Source organism: Eublepharis macularius, chromosome 3 (assembly GCF_028583425.1).
Source record: "Eublepharis macularius isolate TG4126 chromosome 3, MPM_Emac_v1.0, whole genome shotgun sequence".
In the NCBI taxonomy this organism is placed as follows: domain Eukaryota; kingdom Metazoa; phylum Chordata; class Lepidosauria; order Squamata; family Eublepharidae; genus Eublepharis; species Eublepharis macularius.
Window position 1 is genome coordinate 5,045,690 of NC_072792.1, and position 17,748 is coordinate 5,063,437.

General features: G+C 43.1%; 1 protein-coding gene across 5 annotated transcripts in view; it reads left to right on the plus strand.

Moving 5' to 3' along the window:
• ELF1 (E74 like ETS transcription factor 1) overlaps positions 1 to 17,748 on the plus strand; it is a 120,784-nt gene that overhangs the window by 73,789 nt on the left and 29,247 nt on the right. For all 5 annotated transcript variants that reach the window (XM_054974178.1, XM_054974176.1, XM_054974177.1 and 2 more), the window contains 2 exons: positions 13,149 to 13,323; positions 15,998 to 16,105. In XM_054974178.1, coding sequence (XP_054830153.1) covers positions 13,149 to 13,323; positions 15,998 to 16,105 — 283 coding nt within the window. The remainder of the gene's footprint in view (positions 1 to 13,148; positions 13,324 to 15,997; positions 16,106 to 17,748) is intronic.

A 17,748-nucleotide genomic window follows, 5' to 3' on the forward strand; every position in this document is an offset into this window, starting at 1 on the left:
GTGTTGGCCATTTTGATATACTCCACAATGTTCCCTCTAAGCTGCGTAGTGTTGTGAGCCAAAAAATTTTCTTTGTGAGCTGAAACTTGCACAAAAATTTATTTTGTGAGCTGACTTGCATAAAAGTTTTGAGAGTGCCTTTAAAAAAAAACATACAAGAATACAAATATACAAACAGTTGACCATTGCGTAAAACAGTTTTTAGAAGTTTATAACCTCAACCTTAGTAATATCTGAGAATTAATTTTTAAACTGTATTTTAAGCATTTAAAAATGTTTTATATGTTCTTTGAAGATAGAATCAAGTCACATTTCATTACAGAGACTATTTCTTTTAATATTAGTTTTTTATAATTATTTTTTATTCGTTTTTTTGCGAAGCTTTCAACTAACAACAATACTTAAATATACAATATATTAAACAGATATATTCATTAACATGGAAATAACGTTCAATATTAACCATGAACTTAGAACATAGTAACGATAGAAAAAGTTTTTAACCTGTAAACAGCACACAGAGACTATTTCAATTTAACTTTTCTCTTCTTCCTTTCTCTGTTTTCCACAACTTGAAAACACTGTCAATATTGATATTATTTCCAGTAGACGCGTATTGTTTAATTCTCATTAAGTTCTTCAGGTGATCTGTATCTAGCCGATTTCTACTCTTAGTTTTAACGGCATTCATCAAGCTAAAGCCTCTCTCGCAATCAGCAATTGAGGCTTGAAAAGTTCCACAAATATCTAGGAGAAGATTTAGTTCACTGAATTGTTCCTGTTGCCGTGTAAATGTTAGTATGTCCTGGAAGGTATGCATTGCTCCAGCTTTTATCTTCTCTGCAATGAGTACTTTGAAATCTGAATACTCTTTATGAAGCTCCTTAGCATAAGATTGCTCTTCTTTCTGGAACAAACTGCAGTAACGCTTAGACAATCTTGAAAGCTCCTGATCCCCAAAGGAAATCTTTTATCCATGTGGTCACAAGTTTGCCTAATGAAATGGAGAATGGCATCAATATTCACTGCGGAGTTGTAAGATGAAATTAGGTCTTGTACACTCTCACTGAAATGGACTTTTCCTCCCAGATACTGAGATCTAATTTTCCTGATTTGGGCTTTGGTGAACTGAAATGCTTCCACAGTGGTCAAAGAACTCTTCTGAAGACTTTGCACAGTTCTGCTAAATCACCAAGAACATCACAAAGAATAAATAATGCCACCTTATATTGTGGATTACTTAATCTTTCAAGGCAGTATTTGTGTACTGGGTCATTATCTTCTGTAACTTGTTCGTTGCAGTATTCTAGTAAGATGTCATAATTCTTAATCAAGGCTCTTACAGCAAAGTGTCGGGAGAGCCACCTTACCTCATTCAGTGGCCTACATGAAACAACGTCTCTGTCTGTTGCATTGGCAATTTCTTCCAGTTTGGCTTTTCGTGCACTTGATCTACTGAAGAGGGTATAAACGGTACGTATTAGAGTTTCAGCTTCCCTAATGAGTAGGATTGTTTTCCACGCATCATCTATTCCTAAATCTTCTCGATGAACAACACAATGCTGCTCAAGCAGATGAGGAATTGAATCACGAAGGATTGCAGCGACACCATTCCGCTTACCAAGCATGACAGAGGCGCCATCCGAAGTAAACATAACCATGCGATTCATGTCCAAATGATTCTCATTATAAAACTTCCTTATAGAATATAGCAGCACTAGTGCAAGCAGCCAATTTTACAAGGCCAGAAAAAACAGTTTTATGACGACCACTTCCACTTCTTCTGAATTTGATGTACACGATAAGCATCTTTGATACAGTGATGTCAGTACTTTCATCAATTATGAGGGTATGGAAAGGCAATTCCCGGATTTCTTCTAAAATTTCAGTTTTCACAACACAACTAATGCATTCAATGAATTCGAAGGCATAGTTTTTGCTTCTCCAGCTAGTAGGAATACTAACAAATTTTGCCACATGGTCATGAATTTCCTGCACAGACAGCATGGATGCATTCATCTTAACTGCGAGCAGCACATTTTCAATTAAAATCTTAACCTCTTTTGGACTTGATCTTTCTTGACTCACATGTTCAGTTCTGGTGTTCCTATCTTCAGGGGTTTCTTGTAAGAAATTCAGTAGAGATTCATGACTCCGGTTCTGAAGTTTTGTTACTGCATCAAAGTGCCGTTTGTCACTTGTGTGGCACTTCAGGTAATCCATTTTCCACTCACCCCATTTCTTTCCAGTGCTCCAACCCCCGCCAACCTCTGCTTTGAGACATATTTTGCAGACCACCACATCATCAGTTTCACAATATTCAAAGATTTCTTTTAGTAGCACCTTCTGATGTCTTCTCATGTGTGGCATCATTGTTTCAATGGAAAACTTGGTCAACCATTCATATTTGAAGCCATCGCACTTTTTCTTCGTGAATCCAACGGGTTGTGTCACATCAGCTTTCCGCTTCAACATTTTCAAAGGCATTTTCAAAGCCTTGTGGTCCCTGGGGGGCTAACAAAGAAGGGAAAGTGTCTCTGTAGTTTCCAGTTGACCAACTGTGTATGCACTTGCATTGCAGGGCACTAGAGGGGCATAAAGACACATCCAGTCCATTTGGAGTTAGTCTCCAGACTTGAGCCGAAGGGGAGAGGTTAAACGGCCAAGCAAACTGCTCTGTGGAATGGAAGGATCCACCCCGCTGAAAGTCAGGTTGCATACTTTTCGCACCTCAAACATGATGGCTATCAGCAAGAACTACATGCTGCGTTTCAAGTTAAATGAAGGGGGGGGGGAATAAACTGGATCTACCACCCAGCATTGCAAGCAAAAGAAATCTTATCCTATTTTTAGTATCTTTTAGTATTTCTTCTAATAGTAACACATCAGATTCCCCTGCACCAAAATTCCCTCAGTGCTTCACAAACATAGATTCAGTGCCTCAAAGTAGCTTCTTTTAAAATTAGCCATCCTTGATTTATCTACAAAACTGCAGCATCTTAAACCAGCGAAAGCTTGGAGCTCTAAGAACACAATACAGTAGAACAGAACACACACACATTATTGTGCTCACATACAATAATGCATGCTGGCTCCATGGTTTTGTTGAGTGATAAGTTCCATTCTTTTACTCCATCGCACCCCTTCCCAAATAGCCAAGCATAAGACAGCCTTCCCTTCCCTTCCATGTTAGTCACTCAGAGCAATCTGCCCGTCAGTCTGCCAAAGTCTATGAGAATAGGAACAGAGAACTCATCAGGAAAAAATTGCCAGCCTTGAAACACTTTTGTGTGCACCTTGTGCAGATGTGGTCTGCAATGGGAAGGGGAAACTGTTTGGGAGTGCCAGTCTTTAGTAGTGTTAAGTGGTGAAGGAATGGCTGCCTCAGAACACAAGCTTATAGTCACTCTCTTCTTTGTATTGCTTCAGTGTTGCTCTCTAGTAGTACAGCCGCACAATACACTTGTACAAGGTTGCTGCCATTCCTGCACTATGTAAGTACATACCTATAGTTAGTGACCACCAGCAAATGTTCTCTCAAGAGAACTTAATTTTTGTTCTTGTGAGAGCCAATTTGGTGTAGTGGTTAAGAGCACGGGACTCTGATCTGGAGAGCCGTGTTTGATTCCCCACTCCTCCACTTGAAAACAGCTGGGTGACCTTGGGTCAGTCACAGTTCTCTGAAGCTCTCTCAGCTCCACCCACCTCACGGGTTTGTTTTGGGGATAATAATGACATACTTTGTAGACCGCTCTGAGTGGGCAGTAAGTTGTCCTGAAGGGCAGTATATAAATCGAATGTTGTTGTTATTAAGCTGTGCAGCGTTGAGCCAAAAATCTACTTCCTGAGCTGAAACAATAACTTGCATTACAGTTGTGTGACTATGAGCACATCTCCTTTTTTCTAAAAAATATATTTCAGTCTACAGACATACAAAAATAAACTACTAACTAATTTGTTAGATCAAGAATACACCAGAGATCCTCTGAGGGTGACTGTAGATGTTTAAGTAAAAAAAATAATTGGGTTTTAAAAAAAGTAAATTTGCTTAGGATGACAGTATCAACAAGTTATCCTAACCACTGGTGCTTTGTTTCAGCCAAACAAATTTATTGGAATACTACTTTCAAAGAGTTTTGTAGCTGTAATTTTGCAAACAGTAGTTTTTAAATAACATTTGTGTAATGTGTTAAATGGGTTTCTACATAAACAAAATTCCAATGGCTTGTGCTGTGGCCTACCCCTTCTCTGCCTTGAGAATAGGCTTGTATTGAATCAACACAGACAGAACCTATGAGGCACACAGAACTCTCCATTAGGCCCTACACTCCAACAAGAGCAAAAATTAAGTTCTCATTATTCAATATATGAAGCTGTTTCCTCAACAAATCGATAGAGAAGCTGCGTGTGCTGTGGCCTACCCCTTCTCTGCCTTGAGAATAGGCTTGTATTAAATCAACACAGAGAGAACCTACAAAGCACACAAAAGTCTTTATAAGGCCCTACACACCAACAAGAGCAAGACACTCTGAAGGAACTGAGCTAGAGTTCTGGTGAGGCCTGTGGGAAGGCCTAAAATTGAGTCACTTGTGAATTTCATTAAGAACCTTCCTGCCTTTTCCCCAAGCCTGATCCTTATACCTATAACACTACAAAAGCTTCATTATTATCTTTTATATTTTCCTCCTAGTTTTTTAAAATTAGTTTATGATGCCGAAACAAGAACATTCACCCCCCCAAACTTCAGTGATAAGTGCAATTTAATAAGGTAGCATTCATGTCCTGGCAAAAATTAAGTTCTCATTATTTAATCTATGAAGCTGTTTCCTCACCAAATCGATAGAGAAGCTGCTTGGTGGCCCTCTCCTCCAGCTCCCACTGCCGCTTCCGCCTCCGGCTTTCAGTGCCGGGATTGATGATGAGGCTTCTTTGAAGCAAGTGCTTCTCCGGCTCCCAGCCAGCAAAGACGCAGCGCACGCCACTGCCTTCTCCGGCTCCCCAGCTGGCAAAGAAGTCATGCGGGCAGCAAGTGCTTCTCCAGCTCCCAGCCAGCAAAGAACCCTTGCACGACGACGCCTTCTCTGGAGTCCCCAGCCGGCAAAGGAGCCACGTGGGAAGCAGCAGCATGTGCTTCTCCAACTCCTGCCGCTGGCAAAGAAGCCGTGCAGGCTGCCATGTTCTCTGGAGTCCCCAGCTGGCAAAGGAGCTGCGCGGGAAGCACCAGCGTGTGCTTCTCTGATTCCTGCCGCTGGAACAGAGAGTCTGCTTGGCAGCGGAGAGACCACATAGGACAGGAAGTCTGCTTGGTGGCCACCGCTGCTTCCAGAGCTGGGACAGAGGGCAACTCTCTGTGCGCTGGGCTTCTCCCGCTGTGCGCTGGCGACTAAAAATTCTTGCGTGATCGCGCATGAGCGCACGTTAATGGGAACGCTGATCCTGAGGATATCTTTGAAGAAATAGGCATATGTAGTTGAAGCTGGATTTTGCTGCTTTTATTTGTTTGGAAAAGGCACGTGCTTTGTCAATTGCAGCGCTTTCAACAAGACAGAAAAGCATCAGTTCCTGGAAGCTGACCACTGCTTGCCCGAGCAAATGAAAACCTGCTCAGGATAGTGTTCTGTTCATAGGTGGGAAGCTTCAGCCCACCTTCTTCATAAAGCTGCTTCTCCCAGTCACTCATCTCTTTCTGGATAGTGACCGTATCCCCAGGCAGATGAGGGTCATGAATGGTGCGCCAGCTCTTTACGGCCCCACTGCTGAATGAGGGATGGCGTTGTGGGGAGCTGCCTTCGTGCTCGCCTGCTCTTTCCCACCTCTTCACGTTCCCCCTCACCTATTTCTTTTTTTCCTTACCCCGTTTCTTCTACCTCCTCTTGCAGACCCTGTCTCTCCCTGCCCCTGCCTCGCCAACACCAAATTTCTTGTTTTTCTTCTTCTTTTGAACTGGCAAGCCATGGTTTGTAAATCAGAATAGCAATTGACAGTTTTGTCCAGGGCACCCATAAGCCTGATGCCAATTGATGTAGCACTGAGCTGTCATTTTGCCTTTACATCTGAATAGATCCAGTGCTGCTTGTATGTAGAAGTTTGCCTGTCCTATGTTTTAAAATAAAATGGAATTTGAGCGGTCAATTAGGAAATGGTCTGGATAGGTTGAAGGCCACCATTCAAATCTCTGCTTGTTCAATGCTTGTGGTATGGACTTCTCTTTCTCAGCTGAATTTATTGCATAGAGTGGTTGTGATGCTAAAACATTGCTCCTTGGCGAGAGAAGAAGAGGATATGTGTAACAAACCAATTAATGTTTAGATGTTGCAATATTTAAGTTGCAAATAGGAAAAAGCAGAAAAAAATCTAATCTGTAGATTGCTTTCTGCAGGTTATATGCTTTGTGTGATGTACTTTGCTTGGTGAAAACTTCCACCTATTGAGGGGCTGTTTTTGGAAAAAGCTGTTTTCACTATTGTTATGCAGCACAACTCACCTTGCCCCCCCTCCAAAGTTGCTCTTGACCTGGCATGCACCGTGGAAATGTTGGGGATTGGAAATAACAATGAGGACAAGTGAGAAGAAGAAAGAATATTGGTTGTAGTAATTTAAAGCCCAGTGAAATTTCACAGATGGGGAAGGCAGTGCTGAGAAATGGGAGCCCTCCACTCCCTCCCCAGAACTGGTTGTTGACCAGTTTTTCTTTGACCTGAAAGAAGATAACTCAGAGAGTGGCAAAGAGATGGAACATGGGAGCTGGCTCTTATAGATAGTCGGGTGACCCCGTGAGTTTGCTGTACTCCTAGAATAGTGTGAAGGAATGGGCTCGGAAGACCTGTCCCCTCAGCTTCTGGTAACTCAGAGAAGCCCTGCAGTCGTCCCAGGTCTGTGCCTGGTGGTACCGCTCCTTCCCTTTATTCTCTCTCTGGGTAGTAACTACTGCCACTAACAAATCTGAAAAAGTATCTCTTGCTAGGTGGAGTTACACATCTAGCACTCGGTATTTGCATTGCCATATAAGGGCTCTGCCTAGTTGCCACATCTCCTGTTACGCTTTTACTAGCTAGTGCAGAGATGATATATCACACTTTCGTGCTATCAACTGCTGCTTCTCCCCTTTACCACTCTTTGGAAAGTGGGACCAAATAGGTGTGGTAGGGTTACCAGCTCCCAAGTTGGGAAATTCTTGGAGGTTTGGAGGGTGGAACCTGGAGAAGGCGGGGTTTGGGAGGGGAGGGGCTTCAGCAGGGTATAATTCCATAGATTCCACCCTCCGAAGCAGCTTTTTTCCCCAAGGAAAACTGATCTGTAGCATGGAGATCAGTTGTAATTCCAGGAGATCTCCAGCCACCACTTGGAGGTTGGCAATCCCAGGCTTTGGGCATTCAAGCTATAAGAAAGTTTAATAAACAAAAAGAGTACACACAGTCTGCACAAGCATTGGGGTGAGCCAAGATAAGAAAACTTGTGAAAACATGCAGTATTCTAAACCCCACACTCTATGCTTATCCTAAATGATGTTTAATTGGATAGTCTAGAAACTCTTGAAGTTGCAGCATTTAAAAGTCCTTCATTACCTTAGTTCTCAGAGTTGGGACTACCCTCTGTTGTGTCTCAGCATGTGGAGAAGATGAAGTCCCATTGGCTAGAGCTGAGAGACGGTGTAAGAGTAAGAGTGGTTCTTCCTTGTGTCCTGAGAATTTATAATCTCCCCTTGGGAGTTCAATCCTCTCTGGAGTCAATACTGATCTTCCTGACCCAAGAGGAAGCAAATACAATCTAGCCAGTTTTATGGTCTTTAGGGGTGTCCATGTAGCAAGGTTCTCCACGGTAAACCTTTTGTTCTCCTCTGGCCAGGCCACCTGCATAACTAAGCACTCAAATGTTCTGTGCTTGTGTCTGGATCTCCCGGCACAGTTCTTTGTCAGCTACAGGGTGGCAGCTGGGTCCCAGCTCATGTAGTGCGTGCCCAATAATTGAATTATTAGGGTGAATTTTTGGGTGGAGGACATTTCTCCTCAAATACTATAGTGAAAAATGTACTTAATGTGTTTTAGGGGACAAGGAAATGCAGTGGGCTGATTTTCTCCTTCACGATCGAGATGTTCTGACCATAGCGTGCCAAACTGGACACACTGGGGTTAGTGTTTGCCTCCAAAATATGGCTTGTGCTGGCTTTGCAAGCCATGATTTGAAGTTTAATGCTGATTATCATTTGTCCTGATTAAATTATCACAGAAAACTGTGGCTGAATAAAGGGAAGGGTCTGTGTGGGTGTGTAGCAATTCCTCCAAACGGTATCGTTTTTTAAAATTTATTTAACTTCGGTTTCAATATAAATACAATTTGAAGTGAACTTGTAACAAGACCTGACGGCAAATAGTAAATAACAATAAACAAATATAGGTATAATAACCAGGTAGCCAAACATATTTAAGTATAAATGGATTGTAGGCAGAGATAAATAAGAAAGAGAGCACAATATACTACCTATAACTCAAGAGTTTCATATTATACTTGATTTGAGATGACTGTACGTATGAGATCATTTGTTCTAAATATTCCCACACTGGGATCCAATGCTCCATGAAATTAGATTTGTAATTGGGACATTCTACCAGCAGCACTTGGTTAAACTTTGGAATGGATCTGTAGTGTTTGCTGGTTCAAGCCAATGATGTTTCAACAGTGCAGTGGCGACTCTCTTATTTTTCACTCTATTATTAAGACCTCTACAGTTAAATGAGATCAGTTTAAGAGACATTATTATTACAACATTGGCTAGATTTTACTTTAAGCATTCTTATCCAATAAGACTTGCTAACCAAGTGAAGCATTACTAGCCAAAAGATTGAGATATGAAGAAAGTGACATAACTTGAAATAAACACTGTTAAGTATATTTATCTTGTTCATTAAAGCAACAGCTGACATTGGAAATGCAGCTAGAACCATATTCGAAAATGTCAGGCTCTTAAGAGTTGCAACCATTTTTTTACTATCATTTAACTTTCCCCCCACCCAAACCTCTCCCCCCTTCAACAGTACCCCTTCCCCATCCCAACCTTTACCCCCCTCAACATGTCCAAAGAAGAAGAGAAAGGATAGTTGAAAGAAAAGAGAAGAAAAAGTTATGCAGTATGCTAAACTGCACATTTTGCTCGGCTTGTGTAAAGAAGAGGAAATAAAAGAAGTAGATTTCCTTTAACGTGACACAACTTTCCCCCTCCCCAGAACTCCTCCCCTTCACAGGACTCCCCCACCCCAACTGTTACCCTCTCCCCAGCCAACACACCCAGAATATAGAAAAAAAGAAGCAAGAAAACAGACAAGAAAGAAAAGAAAATTAAGCAGTGCGCCAAACTGCACGTTTTACTCTCCTTATCAGAGAAGAGAAGGGAATTAAAGAGCATTAGAATAAAGTTAAGAGTTAAAGAGAGTTGTTGGGGTTTTATCAACTCTACTGCCCCCATCCCCCCAAACCAAGCAGGGATAAGATAACCTTCAGTCAGATTTTCTAAATAAACAAGCCTAAATATGGGCAACTAAGTCTGAACTTTTAACTTATTATAATTTCCATTTTCTGATGTTCTGATGGTCAGGTATTTAAGAGTCCAGCCTCGGGCAAGAGCTTAATTGGAATCTTGCTTCCTTTGCTTCCCTTCCCTTTTGGATAAACTTTTGAAGGTGTTTTCTTGCTTGTCTCCTTGTTTGGATTTTCTGGATGGTGCAGATTTAGGGAACGTAGAAGTGAGTATCCAGTCTCCAAGATCAGTTGCCTCAAATGATTTCCCTTGATGCTTCACATTGAGTTTAATATAATTTGACTATCTATATTTGATATTTGATTGTTGAAGTTTGATAGTGATTGGTTTCAGCTCCCTTCTGACTTGCAGTGTTTCAAGGGAAAAATCTTGGAAGACTTGAATCTTTGAATTATGGAAGGAGAGAGATCCCTTTTTTTAAAACTTCAGCTAGAATTCTCTCTTTTGTACCGGGGGGTGGTGGTGGTGGTCTGGGAATCTTGCCAGGATATCTCTATTGAATTTTCTTTGTGGGGCACATATAGGGCCCAAGTCTGAAGGCTTCATCAGTTCTAGGAGAAACTCCTTCTTCTAGATCTAATATCTGGGCCATCCAGTTTGCCAAAAAAATTGCAAGGTCAGTAGCCCCCTCCATCGATCCATCAAAACCATGAAATTTAAGGTTATAACTTCTCATTCTATTGTCCAGTTCAATTAATTTGCTTTTAGACCAACTTTCATCTTTTTGGAGGCTGTGTATCTCTTCCTGGGCAGTCAGGCCCATTTCCATTGCAGTCTCTGCAGTTTGAGAAACTTTCTGTATGGCAGTTTTGTTTTCAGAAATTTGCTCATACAGAGGCTGCAGAAATTTTTCTAGTCCGGAAACTATTTTGTTTTCTAGTTGGTCTATTTTCTTCAGTATTTCATTATCAAGCAGTTGAATGTCCTGCCCTGCGGCTTCATCGGGCATTAGCAGAAGCCATTTTAGTTTCCCCGTCTCTCTCTCTCTCTCTTTACACGGTGCCTCTTTGGCGTCTCCAGGAGAAAAAAAAGCCTTCATGGAGGTTGAGCTCGGTGCTGCGGGCTTGCTGCGCCTTGTGGTTGTTTTTCCCATTATTTTGATTGTTTGACTGCCGCAGATTGCTGCTTTTCTGCTCGGTTTAGGGAGAGGGTAGTCGGAGCAGAGAGTTTAGGTGTCAGCCATTGTTCTGCGTGGCGCCCCACTCCCTCCAAACTGTATTGTGGACTTTAGATGTAAATTACCTCCCAACATCTTCTCCACACGGTGACACTGAGAGATCTCTGTCTTTCGGTGCTACACCTCTGAAGATGCCAATCACAGCTGCTGGCGAAATGTCAGGAACTACAATGCCAAGACCGCGGCTTTCAGTTATGTGGAGAAGTTATTGGCAGGTAATTTATATCTACTCAGGAAGGTGGGTTTGGGCTGAGTCATCCTGTAAGATGACTCAGCCCAAACCCATCTTCCTGAGTAGATGTAAATTACCTCCCAACATCTTCTCCACACGGTGACACTGAGAGATCTGTCTTTCGGTGCTACACCTCTGAAGATGCCAGTCACAGCTGCTGGCGAAACGTCAGGAACTACAATGCCAAGACCACGGCTATACAGCTCGGAAAATCCGCAACAACCATCGTTCTGTGGCCGTGAAAGCCTTCAACAATATATTAACATACAAGTTAGTTTACTCAATCGTACACATTCCTTTAATTTCTCCAACCACTCCTCTTTATTTGGGATTATGTTGTTTTAACAGTATATAGCAAAAACTAATTTTGCAGAGGTTATGACATTTAAAGCAAATTCTTGAATATCTTTGGGAAGGAAGTCAACACAGTTCTACAAGAAATTACTGATTTCAACAAAAAGCTATTATTTGAGAAATAGCTCTGGAAATCATGTTCTAGTCACCTCCCAGTGTTTGGAGGACCTCCCACAGCAGTGTGCTTGCAAGGAGAGGTGGGAGATATTGTCCAATATGTATTTTTTCTTCTTTCTAACCTTTAAGCCATTGCTTGGCAGGTTTGCTCATGTGTCAGTTCCTCATACAGGATCTTCTTTTGCTCAGGCATAAATCAGTTGGGTGTGTGTGTGTGCAAGATGTGTTATGCATTATATGGTTTGTCAGCAGAAAATGTTAGTTTTAAAAAACTATCTCAGAGAACTATATGTAGAAAGATTTGAATATATTGGCTTGAATCCTACTTAAGTGTTTTGCAAAGGGTTCTTTTTCATTGATAGTCCTCTTGTTATAGGCCCCCACATGCTGTTCCTGGGGATTCCCTTCCCCTGGAACATGGTTTTTGGAAATATGGCAGACTGCTATGGGAGGGAGAAATTAATGAAAGTTACCTGCCCATCTGCTGGCAATGTGTCTTCTGCAAGTGGAAAACTTACGTAGAATCCCAGCCATTATAGTGGGGAGAGGACTATCTGTGTGTTTATATGGCAATATTTGTGAAAATGTATATTTGTATGATTATGTGTTGCCCAGTGACCAATACATTGAAATAACTTTGCCTCTGAACCTTGGAGAAGCAAGCACAGAGAATCTTAGCTACAGAGCCCCAGTGGGCTGAATTCAGTCTTGCCTTTTGGGCTTTTATTGACTAGAATTCTATTGAGTCTTGAATGCGTTTTCAGTTTACAAAGCAAAACCATATATTAGGGATCTTTTGACAGTTCAGGCAGGAATAATACGTGTTATATGATCTTGCATATGAGCTTTGGCTTAGGAGCACCTAATGAAGAATTCAAGCGCTAGATGGTCCACCAGAAATTAACTAGTGTTCTGTCAGTGGACTGTGATTTACTTTCTGTTCACTGTTGCTGGGAGATGGGGTATATCACAAGCATTTTCAGATCCTTGTGGCTCCTGGATAGAAGTTGGACTATTTGTATATGGTGTTTATCAAAGGTTTTGAAAAGAAAAAAAAATCCTCTTTCTTGGGAATCAGACTGCCTGTGTATTGAGTAGATACTACTTCATGGTTTCTGTGTATCACACCGGTGGGGTTGGTGCCTGTACAGTGCTACAGTTCAGAAACTTCTCAAACTAGCATTGAGGTGTAAAAGCCCGTTCCCATCAGGAGACAATTGCAAAGGTGTTGTTATGTTAGCCTGTTGCAGCAAAACAGAAGTCCAGTGAACTGGATTTATTTGTGCAGGTTGCAAACATTTGTGAGAGATGGGGGAAATTGGAGCATTATTGTGTTTTGCATGTATTAAACTAGGATTTGTAAGCTGCCTTGAGCTACAGGCAAGGTGGGGTACAAAATACACAAGTACAGAATGGAGGCTGAAAATTAGAAGAGAGTATTGGCCTCAAGCCTCTTAAGTTCAGGATGACTGAAGTGAGATTTGATTGAATCAGAACCCTCCTAGTTCTCAGCTCAGTCTCTTGGTCCTTATACTACATAAACTGTCAGAGTGGAAAAGCATTAAAAGGTCATCTGGACCATCCCCTTGCCCCCCTCCCCCCAAAGGACTCTTGTACATCCTAAGTGGAGAGTAGGTGTCCTTCATCCTAAGTGGAGAGTAGGTGTCCTTCATGGTGTGTTTCAAGGCAGTAGTTCCAGAATGACTTCAATTTTTCTCTCTATCCTTATTTAACAGCTGGGTGATCCATCTATCTTCCCTGCTGTAATTGTGGAGCATGTACCAAGTGCTGATTTCGTGAACGATTACTCAGGCTTATCATGTGTTGCTGAACCCAGTGTCATGATAACAGAAAATTCACTGGATGTTGCAGAAGAAGAAATCATAGAAGATGATGACATCACTCTTACAGGTTTGTTACAGGAGCATTTTTATGCACTGCTTTGAGACCTGCTGTGACATCTTCTCTGGTCTGTCCTCTCTTTGGTGCAGCAGCATCTGGAAGAAGGGACAGTGCTGGAACTGTTATTTGCCATTTCAGACACCAGCTGCTTTCTGACAAATTGTGCAAAGCACAGTCAAGTACATTGAATTTGTGTTGCCCAACATGTGTCGAAACAGTCACTGTGACAAATGGTGGGTTAGAACCACTGGAAGCGTATGTGGAACATGTTGGCCTCCTGTTTGTCCTGAAACTGCTCTCTGAGAATTGGGAGAGCCTGGAAAGTGAAATGTGTCTTGCAGTAACAGGGAATCAAGTTGAATCTCTTTTTCTCTCTCCTGCTGGTATCATCCATGAATGGCAGAAGGAGAAAGCAGTGGTTCTACTTGATTTCCCACTGTTGTTGCACCCCCCCACCAAATGTTTTGTTTGTGAGGCTCTCCCAATCTTCAGAGATGGGTTTCAGGACAAATAGAAAGTTACTTGGGGAAGAGGAAGATGGGGAAAGGCCTGCTCCACCAGCACTTTCTGTGAACTCTTCCAGTCTTAGTGTAATTGTTGGGGAGCGGGATGGAATGTGGAGTGAAGCGGGCCCGGGCACCAGCTCAAGCAGGATGGTCAAGGTCCAATCTGAGATAAGGGTACAGAGTCAAGAGCCTTCAGTAGTCTGGTCTGGGGATCAGTCCAAATAGCAAGGTCTGAAGGTCAGTCACCAGCTGGACCAAGAGCATGACATAGGGAGAGTCAGGGAATAGTCCAGAGAGTCACAGAACACAAGGCAGGGTCCAATGTAGTGGTCACCGTGTCAGAGGGATTCCGATTGGCTGGTATTTATAGCCATGTGCATATTTGTTTGGGAGTTATCCTGCAGCTACACATTGTTGCCATCAGCGAGCAACTGGCATCGGGCCAGGAGACGTGCACTGTGTCGTCTCTCTGTAGCTCCACTCTTTGCCCCTGTCTACAGTGCTCTTAGGGTGTGGGCAATCCTGAGCGCTGGACACAACTGACTGAGCTTCGCCTGTTGTGTTGGGGCTGGAGAGCTGCGGCTCCTCTTCTCCTGAGGAGTCCTCACTATCACTGAGCCCTGGCTGACCCTTGACAGTAATCCAACACAGAGTTATTCCAGTCTGACCGTGTTTAAGGCAGTGAGCTTAGTAGTGTAACTCTACATAGCATTACATGATAAGATTCTGCTGACTTGAAACTAAGATGCTTAACAGCTTTAGCAGCTGAATGTGTTGAATGTCTGAACAAGCCATACTTGAGTAAGAAATGAGCAGGTACTCAGTAAACAAGCGACTTGTTCACTTGCAGTTGTCTGAACAGTTCTGCGTTCTTACTGAGTTTGTCCTTCATTCAAACTTAGTGCATGAAGTTCTCTGTGTCCTTCACTGCCCATCATGAAGATGCCTTCACTCATGGGACAGGGTCTCATTCACAGCAAGCATGAGCAGAGGCTGCCGCTCTAGAGGGGGCTGTGCAGAGGGGCTTTTGGAATTGGATGAGTTCCATTTGACAAGGGGGAGCTGTGGCCAGCGCTTTTGGAGTCCAAGCCGTTGCTGTCCACTGGGCTATCCTGACTCCCTACTGGTACAACTGTTGTGGAAGAATCTCCCAGCTCTGGCCTAGAACGTGTGATGTGCATATGGAAGGTCCCCGCTAGAGGAGTTCAGGCCAGGCTTGGAATGTTCTTTCCCAAGACTCAGCACAGCGGAGCCACTGGCAGGCAGAGCTGCCAGTAGAATTTAGGACCGCTCCTTCGTCGTCTTGCTCATGACAGAAGCCAGAATTTCCTTCCTGTCACATCTGCATTCCCAGGGAAATGGTTGCATGGCAGTCGGCTTTTGAAATGTCACCAGATTCCAGAGCAGTTCATAGTAGGGTACATGGACTATTGGTTCATGGGCACCTCCCCAGCGCACTGGCCTAATGCATGAGCCCAAGCAGTTCTGCGCCTCTGTCCCTGTTTCTTAAAATTCCAACCACTTCACTTTTTTGTCCTTTCTGTGAAATTGACAAAAATAACTCAAAATGTTGAGTACAATGTATATTGGTTCCTGTTTCTGTTTTCTTTTGACTGATGCAGTTTTTTAAAATCTTGGCTTAGGCCTTTAATCTTTGCTGTGCTAGAGCTAGATCCAGCTGTGTTCCATTTTATGTTCCCATGTAGCAAATAATGTGCTGGGATTTTTGGAGCCCTGCTTTTTAGTCCTGTTACCTGACAAGCTGTGGCTGAGTGGAAGGGCCTCTGCTTCGCATGCAGAAGGTCCCAGGTTCAATCCCCAGCATCCCCCGTGAAAAGGACCTGGCAGTAGGTGATGCGAAGGTCCTCCGCCTGAGTCCCTGGCGAGCCCCTGCCAGTCACTGGAGGCGATGGACTGCTGCAATATAAGGCAGTTTCATGGGTTCAGCATCTGTCTACACATAACTATTAGGCTATAAGAGAACCAGGGTGAGTGGAAATTGGGGTTCATAAACTGAGAAAAATGAGAGAGAATTTTATTGGAGGAAGATGGACCGTTCAGCTGTGGAGTTGCTCTGTTCTTATGGGCCTGATCCCATCTGTGGAGTAAAGCTAAAGATTTCTTCTGTATTGCATGAACTAACCCCATTGTCTCTTCCCCCCACACCTTCCCTGCAGTTGAAGCATCCTGTCATAATGGAGATGAAACAATGCAAACCATTGAAGCTGCCGAGGCCCTTCTCAATATGGATTCTCCAGATCCATTGCTGGATGAGAAGAGAGCAAGTGAGTCTGATGGGAATAAATCCTGAGTGGTGTTTATTCTTATGTAAAAGCCAAAATGGAAGAAGTTTTATGCATGGCTTTCGCAGCTGAAATGAATGAGCGCTGAGAGTGTGCTTTGTGTCTGAACTGTGCTCAGGGAACTGTTAGGTCAGCTGTTAGTGGTGTTCGCATTTAGCCTCGCATTTGTAGCAGAACCCATCAATTAGGTATTGATTGAAAATATTTATGTCCTATCTTTCCTATTTAGCTTCAAGTGACTTAAAAAGGTCCAAAAAGCCAATTAGCCAAAGTTAAAATCATAATTCAAAATTATAATATGAAAATACAGTAATATAAAATATTGTATAAAACTCCAAAATGGCAGCAGCCCATCTGCAATGTCGGTGAAATAGTCTGCCCTTGCTGAGCTAGCTGACTGGTTGGATCTTACCCAGCCAGCAGGCTCTTCTTCTAAGACATGAGCCAGTCAGAGCCAATGACACCGTCTCGGAGCCGACAGCCTCAGCCAATGTTGAATGCACCTAGCCCTTTGTATCTGACAACATCTCCACGAATCCACCAACATCAATTGGCCTTGGGCACTCCAAGCCCCTTGCTCCGATTTCCTCCCAGATCTGAAGATACTCCAAGTCAAGGAAATCCTCCAATCTGACAGCTAGAGCTCCTTCCTCAACACCTCCCCCCCTTGAAGGGGGGAGGGAATTGCCTCCTACTTCACATCTGATCCCAGCTGGGTGAAGGGGGAGTGGGCATTGCCACCTGTTACGCTCCTGATCCCAGCTGGGTAATGGCGGGAGATGGGCATTGCCACCTGCTCTGCTCCTGATCACAGATGGGTGAAGGCGGGGGGTGGGCATCGCCCCCTGCTCTGCACCTGATCCCACCTGGAAGAAGGGTAGGTTGTCATTGCCACCTGCTCTGTGCCTGATCCCAGCTGGGTGAAGGTGGGGGGTGGGCATCGCCCTCTGCACTGTGTGTGATCCTAGTTGGGTGAAGGCGAGGGGTGGGCATTGCCACCTGCTCTGTGCCTGATCCGAGCTGGGTGCCATTATCATTATTAATGGGGGGAGGGGAAAATATACTCCTCCTCCCCCCCCCCCGCCCCTGAAAGTATTGCTTATTACCGAGTTTCAAAAAATACAAAACGAGAAAAACCACCAACCGGATCACTCCATGACATTGTAAACAGCACATCTTTCTGTAAACTTATGAAACATATTTTATTGATTTGTAATTCTGTTTTGATATGTCATTTTAGACATGAGAGCAATTTCCCATACTCTCATTTTTCAGCCCTTTGTATGGGGAGAACATGGCACTTCGTATTGCAGCACTCAACGAGCTCATGATAAGCTCTCTTATCTGAGGCAGTCTGCAGTCTTTAATGTAATGTAATAAAGCAACCACAGGATCAAACACGTAGTCTTTCATCTCACAGGAGGGTGGTCACTATGTGGCCTATCTTCAGCTCCAAAGTTGACCATCTGTGTCAATATTAGATGAGTGGAAAGATCGATTATGTTGTACTCCATAATGTAGATGATGCAAATGCGATTTTCTACTCCATCATCATAATACTGCCTGTTACTGCTGAGATGCTGAAATTTATAAATTAATTAAACAAGCTAAGACTCAGTTGAGTA